This window comes from Pygoscelis adeliae, unplaced genomic scaffold, assembly GCF_000699105.1.
Source record: "Pygoscelis adeliae isolate BGI_AS28 unplaced genomic scaffold, ASM69910v1 Scaffold1, whole genome shotgun sequence".
Taxonomy (NCBI): domain Eukaryota; kingdom Metazoa; phylum Chordata; class Aves; order Sphenisciformes; family Spheniscidae; genus Pygoscelis; species Pygoscelis adeliae.
In genome coordinates, this window is record NW_008824051.1 from 4,332,096 (window position 1) to 4,341,783 (window position 9,688).

At 40.2% G+C, this 9,688-nt stretch overlaps 1 protein-coding gene across 1 annotated transcript in view; it reads right to left on the bottom strand.

The window, feature by feature from the left end:
* EPHX1 (epoxide hydrolase 1, microsomal (xenobiotic)) overlaps positions 1–9,688 on the bottom strand; it is a 23,265-nt gene that overhangs the window by 5,178 nt on the left and 8,399 nt on the right. Inside the window, exons 2-6 of the mRNA XM_009333645.1 lie at positions 7,452–7,636; positions 5,402–5,582; positions 2,963–3,190; positions 1,798–1,927; positions 1,083–1,297 (exon numbers count right to left, since the gene is read on the bottom strand). Of these exons, the coding sequence (XP_009331920.1) occupies positions 1,083–1,297; positions 1,798–1,927; positions 2,963–3,190; positions 5,402–5,582; positions 7,452–7,631 (934 nt within the window). The 5' untranslated portion in view covers positions 7,632–7,636. The remainder of the gene's footprint in view (positions 1–1,082; positions 1,298–1,797; positions 1,928–2,962; positions 3,191–5,401; positions 5,583–7,451; positions 7,637–9,688) is intronic.

The following is a 9,688-nucleotide window of genomic DNA, read 5'->3' on the forward strand; positions in this document are numbered from 1 at the left end:
CTCCAGCTCCCAAAACATGAACTTGCTGCTGGTTCCCAGCCTGCACAGTCTGCTCTGACAGACCACACATTACTGGTTGGGACAAGAATCAGCCAGAAAACCACAGCAGAAGGAGCATGACTAGGCATCTTTCAGCTACCAGCTTCCCCATCTTTTCTTAAAGCACAAAAGGAATTACAGACTAGTAATTTTTAGAAACTAAAACTCAAAGGAAGCAAAATTATTTAAAATCCATAAAGTTATCATTTTGCCTACACATTTTAAGGATATACCTGCTTCTGTAGGTAAGCTTATGGAAAACCATTAAGAAATAGTTTCCTTAGCTATGTTTTTAATAAAATCCACGAGTGAACTGCTGCTGCACTAAACTAAAATATATTCAGTATTTTTGACTCAGTTGTCCAATTCAGTTGCAAAAGATGTTTTTAAAATAGAAACACTTAATACTCAAATACTTGAAGTAGTTAAGCAATCTGAGTGACTAGCTCATCTAGAAAGAACATTCATAGGTACATTTTTTTTTTTCCTTGAAAGTCTGCAAGTGATTCAGAACAATGAGTGAGAATTAAATTTTATTTTACTTTTCAGGTATTACTTATCCCTATAAATAAGCTACATTGCGTGCTGAGACAGCTAAAAACTTCTTGTAGTTTACATCATTTGAATGTGATCCATTCTCTGTGAAGAAACGATCTTTTGCTCTCAGCATAGCTGCATTTGAAATAGAGTTACAGTCCCCAATGATAGCAGAAGTGGAAAAGTATTTAATAAACTATTTTATTTATGAGAACTGAAAATCAGGTCAGTGGCACTTAGAGCATGCTCAATTTTGATGTGCAGATTTACCACTTCTGCATACAATACTGAGTGTAATACTATATACCCATATGTAACCTTTTCTGACTTGGATACAGAAAAGGAGCCCACCTTTTAAAACCTCTAACCTTCCTACTTCAATTTCCCTGGAAAAAAACTGATTTTCTGCATATTTTAAGCAGTACGTTTTGTTTCTATGAAGTACAACTAAAAGGAACAGACTAAGTATTCTGAGCTCAAAAGGTTTTTTTGTTTGTTTGTTTTACCAACAGTATCAGGCTTTGTAGCCTGTATGTGAGCGTAGCCGGACTCCAGCAAGATCCTGTAGAGCCCTTTTTCCAAGAAGGGAAACATCCGCCTAACATCTTCATCCCGGAAACCGAAGAGCCGTGGAAGATAGCGGCCCAGCAGAATGGAGAGCAGGTGAATGAATCCCATGTTTGTAACTGAGGCTAGATTTAAATGGAGACCTTTCATATGGCTAAAAATAAAAACAGAAAAAGCCCCCACAAATTAACAAAAATAAAATGTGATTCAAAGTTGTTACATTTAAAGCGTTATCAACAAAAATGGACATACTTAAATTCTAACCTGCTAGTTACATCATGACCTTAGCTGTACTTCGTAGTGTGGCTTTTCACACAAAAATGACAAGTCAAAGGGGCAACCGTCAGTAATCAGCACACACTCCCGGACACTAAGCCACACATCCTCCTTTTGTTACAAGTACTTATCCCATTCCAGACCCCAGTGGGGCCATTGCAAAACTACTGCACAACTGTTTGAAAGAACAGGTATATAGTATGAACTAAGGTATGTAATTCTGGATCACTGCTTAACACCGAGCACCGTAGAGAGAAACTACACAGTGCTCATATGAGGACTTGGACAGGAACTCTCAAGTGCACAAGAAATAACTATTTAAAGAATAAAACAGCTTTGCCTGCCGATCATGCAGCACTGTACCAAAGGGGTACTCACTTGGGAGCTATCTGGGCCAGATTGGTGCAGATGAGCCAGCCCCAGTCACCACCTTGTGCGTAGAATTCATTGAATCCCAGTCTGAGCATCAATTCATAAAAAATAGAAGCGGCACTAATAGAATTAAAGTCTGCATTAAAAAAAAAAAAGGGAGAACACTGTTGCATTAATTCCAGCTACGCTTCTGACTGTACAGCATTTATTCTTCCCATAAAGGCAACGTTCAAGTTCCTAAAAAGCTACAAGTCCATTTTTCCTTGCCTGTCTGACAGACTATATGGAAACCCTTGTCACATCATCCAGGGAAGGTCTAAAGAGCAAGCAGAAACCATGAGGAGAAAATCCAGCCTTCATTGCAGACTAGCGTTCTCCTAACCCCACCAGCTGCCCACACACTTGCCTGACTGAGGGGTGCCAGACTGCCTTTAAACTGTACTCACACTCCAGCTGAGCCCTATCAGAGGCACTGAGCATTGCCCAGGCAGTGTTTCCATTTTGTCTACTGTGAGGAGTCTCATCTTAATGATAGTTGGAAACTTTAAGTTTCCACTAGTAACGCACTTCTCCACTAAATGCTGACCACATACATCACAACCAGGGAAGCGGAGAAAAGCAAAACCAACCTTCCCCACATCATTCACCTGCACACATAATTAAATACTAAACTCAGTATCACTTTAAATACTACCTCGCTTCAATTTGTTGCAGCTTGTGTTTGTATAATTCAGAGCACAAGCTGCACAAGCAGGTATTTGGCTGCAATCTACCATGTAGATACATGAACTGATTTGTTTCAGCTGTTGCTTCTCACCTACCTGTATAATGCTGTTGAATATGGATTCAAAACACCCAAAAGGAACAGTAACAAATGAAGTTTACTTCTCCTGCTCACCCATGCACAATTCATTGACTCAATTACAGTTCACGAGTTCTCACTTCATAACTTTTTATAGTCCTTTGTAAAGCATCTATACATTGCTCCTGAAACTAATCAATGGTGTCACCTGAAGTCACACTCTTATTTCCCTCTTCCCACATGACACACAGGATCTTTATTTCTACGCTGGGAAAACAAGAAGAGCCAGGAGTTATTGTTCTGCTAATGGGGGCTATCTCATTATGAGACTAGGCTTGTGTTAGTTCAGTTTCTTCTCATACATCGTACCTTTTTTGTGGGGTGCTTCTGAAAAACCATAACCAGGGATAGATGGGCAAATGACTTCAAAAATGTGTTCATCGCTGAGGCCATGACTGGCAGGGTCCGTCAGGAGAGGGATGATTTTGTAAAACTCATAAAATGAGCCAGGCCAACCATGCACCATTAATAATGGCTTTGCAGACTGGCCTTCAGGCAAACGAGGAGGCTTTACGTGAACAAAATGGATATCAATGCCTGTAAAAATAAAATAATTAATTAACATGCCCAAATTTACCATGACACTGAAACTAATCACAGAACAGATTATGAATAAATCTTTTCTGAAGTCTTTTTTTTGGTGAGCATGCAAACACGCTCCACTTCTCTGGATCCATTTATCCAAAGACCTTGAAGTACTTTATAATGGGCAATTAAGCAGCACAGCAGCCAAATGAGGTCGGCATATTTCTGTTTTAAAATAAATTGGCAAATTAAGACATAGAAGCGAAGCAATCTACTGACGGTAACACAGTGACTCACACAGATTAAAGGCAGAAGAGATGATTACATCATTTAGTCCAAGTACCCTTAAATTTTACCCAAGTGTCCCTATATGGCACTAGATAGGCTTCAGCCAACCACAGATTTTTCTTCCCGAAAGGCATACAATTGCAACTTGAAGGCAACAAGAGATCATAACTAGCAGCTGTTTGTTTGGGGGCGTTAATCACTTTCCTTGTTTTGTGCATGCCTTACATTTGAACATGTCTGGCTTCTGTCTCCAGCCATCGATCCTAATGTTACAGCAAAAGGAATTTAAAAAGCCTTCCGTAAGTATTCTCTGTCTGTGGAGGCCTCCTGTAATCAAGTCACACATCTTAACTGCTGATAAACCAATTATACTGAATCAAGGATTTGAAAACATGCCTTGCTAAAAAAAGAGTTAAAGTGTTCAATTTTGTAGTTCTTTTCTACCTTTCGTCCAAAGCTTTCAGTATCTCTTTAAGTGAGTAAACCAAAACAGGACACTATGTTCTAGTACCAGTCTCCTCATTGTTAAGTACAAAGGTAAATACTGCAGTCCTATTTCCTTTGTGATCCTTACAATATGTAAGCAGTAGGCTTCACACAGCATTGCACTAGTTGTTCCAGGTGAACTGCTTTTCTTCAAACCCATTCAGGGCTTTGCTTTCTGGGAAACAATAATTTGCTTTTAGTAGAGTCTGAATGCCTCACTTCTTGATGTATTTAAGCACATTTTGCTCACATCAACTCCAGCTCACCAGCAATCCCACCCCGTTTCACTGCCTGAGATTTCCCCATACTTGACGATTCTGTGGATTTCTGTACTCTGAAAAACTTTCAAGTGATGACAGAAGCTAGGAATCACATATACGGCATGTTTGATCTGGTCTTTTCATGGCTCATCTCTGTAATCGTTCCTAATGTTGAAATTTCTCTTCCTATTGCTATACATAGTGCATTGTCCTTAGCTTCTTTTCCCTTTCTTATCTCAGATGATACATCTTTTTTTTTTCCTAAGGGAAGACTTCTTGCTTTATCTTTTTTAGCACTAACCACGTTTTATGCACTTAAATAAAATCTTATGTTCTAACCACTATGCAGCAACCGTTCATTGTCCCAAATCCATTTCAAATATTATGGTGAACTGCCCCATTTGAAATAATGTACAGTTATGGGTGCAAGTGAAAACGTAATAGCATAATCTCAAGCTTGCATTTTGCCGTCATGCAAGACATTGCCTGCTGTGCTCTAAAGCTACAACCGTACCCCCAAATGACCCGAGCGCAACCCTAATTCAAGCATTTAAAACCTCCAGTTTGACCAAGCTCCAGCACCAGCAGACCTTAGCTGAACAGGCTCTTACAAAAGGTGTCTGTGCTTTGAATGAAAAGACAAACCATTCACTCACACCTGGCAGCACATCAACCCCAAGGGAAAGGCAGTCCGCATTTCTAGACCTATGAATGCTTGAAACGGTGCAGCAGAGCACATCTGCCCTGCCAAGCAGAGACAACCTGAGCAGCCAGCACGCCCAGCTGAGGAGGGCTGCCAGACTGATGGCACCACCCTGACAGCAGCAGCTGGGGAACTACATGGAGCAAGAGGAGGCATCTGTGGTTATTTCTGCATGATTGCATGCAAGTCAGGGAACATGTGTACACCTTAAGATCCAGTTCTGTTTCCAAATGCCTGTGCTTGGCTCCTGTTAACACCAGCTGACAACCCATCCATGCACAAGGGAATTCCATTTGTCATTCCTTGTCCTAAAGGCTTCAGTTATGACAGTTTCTCGCTGCTTCAGCAGCGATGCAAATGATCACCACACCATGGCAGCCAGGGAGGGAAGGCCCATGCGACACAACCATAGCATTCTTACCACCGAGATCCCTTGCAGACAAGATTATGTATTACTGTTTATTTTTAAAGGAAAAAGCCACACACCTTGAATCTTAGTTTTGAATTGTGGGTACTTGTTGAGGACTTCAACTTGTTTCTTCCAATTGAACTGGTTTTTCCAGTAGGAGACAACCTTCCTGAGATACACCGAGTTAGTCCCATAATGGAAGCAACTGTTCTCCAGTGGCTCAGTGAATCGAGCCTGGTCAAGTCTCCTAAATAAGTCCTACAGGGAAAAAGAAAGAAGAGACATTACAAGCACTTGTGTCTGCCATCTTAGGCTCTACTGTGCATGGTTTCTAGTTATTCCCAAGTGAAGTGAGAACAACGAAAATAACATCTCTAACGCCACCTGTGCATTTGACTGATGCTCCATCAGCTGTTCCAATTCTTTTTCTCCTCCAGATGGCCTCCTTCCTCTTCCATTTACAGCTGTTCTTAACACTCTCTCTGTCTTTGTTTTGCAGGGCTGGCTAACCTGTTTGCCAGGCTAATAACCACAGAGGACAATACACTCTTCTGACAGCACCGTGGTTTCACAGCGTAAGTCTTGTTGCCTTTCCACAGTACTTTGCTCCCCAGGTTACCTGCGAGCCCAACCTCACAGTCAATGCATGGATCTGGCCCAAACCTTTTGCTCTCCTTCCCAAACCAAGGGCCTGGGTGTCTTCACTGGGAAACACTCTGAGGGATTTCGCATGGCCACAAAGTTGGTGAAACTACGACTGGAGTGAAAGTTTCCCAAGCTAGAATAACTATTAAAGTGACCTTCCTACTGCACTTCAAGGTTACAGGGGATGCTGACGATACTGCAGAATCAGTCCAAAATCACTCAGCAGGGAAGGACAGCCAAGAGCCCCTTCCTACTGCGAACAGAACCACAGAATAGTTGAGGGTGGAAGGCAGGTCTAGAAATCTAATCCTGCTCAAATCCCTGTGGGGTTTAAACCTGAACAGCATTTTCTAATACAGCAATAGAGGTAGCTCTCATTCTGACTAAGATGAGTTAGGTGTATGCACTGGCTCATGCCTCACACTGAACAGGCAGTCTCAGTCTAGGCAAGATGTTAGTATGTAAGCTCACTGTTTTTGGCATTTTACACGTGTACAGAAAGCATGGATTCTTAAATGAAGTTTTTAACATGTCTTTACATACGTGCTTTTTGTCCATGCTCGACACCTTTTAAAAAATGTTTTAGTAATGTACGCTAGCATAACTTTAGCTCCTAGTTTATGTAAGAATTAGAAACAGAGTTTTCTACCAATGGATTATGTTACAGTAGCTGTCATAATACAGAACTGTGTGTTTCAAAAACATCTGTAAGTTAGAAATTATCTAGCTTTGTGTCTGCAGCATAAGGGGAAAACATGTTGGAGATCAATGTCCATTGATATTACTAAGGAGGGCAAACAAAGTGTTAAAAAACCCAGGCCTTACTGAGAAAATGGAAAGCCATTATAAATGAGTAATATGAGCAATCCCATGAGTACTGTTTGAACCACTACTACACACAGATCTATGAAATTCTGCAATCCCTGCACAACTAAACACACACAATCAAAATCTTGCTATCTAACAAATTCTGCAACGTATGTGTTTATTGTAATTACCACTATGGTATTAGTGTTGACCAAAGTAGATCATTAATTACAGAAGAATCAGCATCCAACACAGCTGCAAACAAAGCAGTCAAGAAAATGAGATATTCATAATTGCTTCTGAAAGGGAAAAAAAAAAAGACATTGTTCTTATTCTGGTCTACACAATCAAACTGAGGAAGTTGCACAAACAGGAACACAGAGTTGAGTAATCTGTAATATGATTTTTATGTTTATTAGGCTTTACGGAGGAGGTTTATTTACTAGCAATCTTGCAGCAGCCAGCTGAGAACAAAATTGTATAGCAGGATATGAAATCTGCCTACCCATACCTATCTTCTGAAGTACTGAAAAATCCCGACCCCCAACTCCTGGACATCATTGCTCATTCTCATAAATGTAACTATTAGTTCAATTTAAAAGTTACTTCCAAACAAGTTCTGCATGTATTTGGCCATTTCTTACTTCTCTCTCCCCACTATAAAGATTTGCTTACGCTCAGCTCTTCTTCTGTAGTTTCCACCTTAAATGGCCAAATAGTTTTATCTTCTTCAGTGTCAGGCTTTTGTCCCTTGCCCCACCATCCCTTTTTGAAGGGTAATGTCTCTTCTTTCTTCTTGGAAAGTAAGAAGTAGATGATGACTGTCCCCAGAACAAGGAATACTTCGAGCAGCATAACGCCTGCAAGAGAAGAACAGAACTCTGGTAAGCCCCATCAGATAGTTCAGAGACATGCAACGTACTTTGTAGAGACTATGGAGATTTACTCGCTTTTAAAGATAGGATTCGATCTACATGATGTTCTGTCACTCACAGGACATGAACACTTCTGTAAAATTTCAGAAATAGGATGTTTTAACCTACGCAACTTAAATGGGGAGGAATTAAGTGTTTTACATAAAAGACATTTAGTAAAAACAGAACTCGAAGCAAGTCAGGAGATCACATGGCTTGGTAATTAAATAGTCCTCTGATTAAACACACCACGTTGGCTTCCTCAGTGGCTGCTGATTGCTGCTAAACTTCAACAGTAAGAGAGGTGACTGTGGATATAATTCAAGTTTAATGCTTTCTCTTCCTCTGAAGCTCTAGATTTCCCACAGATTTCAAAGCAGAGCATCTCTTCAGTAAGGCTCACATATCTATTTGTTATAGATTTGGAAGGGAAAAAACCCAGAAGGTAAAAAGTGTGGAGCATGAGGGCAACCACCTTGTACCTCCCAACCAGTCTGGGGGAATGGGGCAGGGATATATTTACATAACCCTTGAACAGCAGTGCAAAGGGTAGAAGGACCTTCCCTTTCTTTCTCCCTCTGAACTGTTTTAAAGAGAAAACAAAAGACCACATGCATGCTCTCCTGGCTCTCCAACACCCTTCCCCAAGTGATAAAATTCTGTCAAAGTGAAGAACAACCTGATTTCACAGCATATCTGCACAGCGTATCTGAACAACCCAACTACAGGGCTGTTGTGCTTTAGTCAAACAGAACACCTTAACAAAAAAAAAAAAAACAACACGTTTTGAATATATTTGAACTGTTTCATGCTGCAAGTAGAAAAAATAGTTACTCAGACTCTTCAATAATTAATGTTTTTAAGCATCCCTTTAACTATGAGAAATGTTTGTAAGGTGCTTTGGGGAACAGTACTGTCATCATTTTAATGCATAATTTTAAAGAATGTCGTGTTTCAAACACTCATTTGCTGGGGAATTGATACGACATGAAGTATTTTAAGACTTCTGTAGGGCAAGCATTGTTTATGACACAGAACAGTCTTTGTTCTCTCCAGAGCTGGAAGGTTTTGTTGGTTTTACTGCTGCAGAATAATTTGATGCTCTGAAATTGCTCAGAGTCAACAGAATGGACCAAATTTATTCCTGGATCAAAACAGGAATTGTAACACAAGTTAATGGGAGTCCACATGATTATAAAAGGAGTAAAACTGACCTGTCTTGAAAGTGCCTTTACACGACAGGACACATTTTAGTCAACCTCTTGAGTTTAATTTTCTAATGGCTGACAATAAATAAATAAATAAATTTTAAAAACGGTCAAAATAAGCACCCACTGAAACATTTGTAGAGAAATCAGGCACTATGCAGATAGGACAGCAAGCTACAAAAATATATTGCTTACATATGCACATGCTACAGCTTGAAAAGTGACCTGAAATTCCTTAATCCTCAGAGGCTGCAGAAATGGAAATGACAGGCACTGAAAGAACTTGACCTGTTTATTCATTTCACTTGTCCTTCCATAATTTCTGTTGTTTGAGGACATGCTGGTTTTTCTTCAGCATGTTCTCTGGAGCACAAGACAACAATCTTTTCCCACCTCCAGCATACTCAGGCCATCATTTACCCCAAAATTAAAAAGTTTGTCCCATTTCAGCTTGCTTCAACACATAAAGCAATGCAGTCTAGGAGCCTCCAGAGCACAATTAAATTTTACTGCAAAGCAGAACTGGAGGGGCTTTTAGAAACCTCAAAGCACTTTACATAGAAATAATACCTACCACAGTATTTAATAGCACTTCTATTACTAAGTCTTCACAGAGAAGAACAGCAACTTCCCTGAAATCACAGCACAACTCAGGCCATGTCTAGACTACAAAGGTTCACCAGCATAACTGTGTAAACCCCACATCCGAAAAATTCAAACTCTTGGCCAACTTCAATATGTTTACAAAGCCCCACGACAAACAGCCATGCCAAGAGAAAAGAGCTCTGCT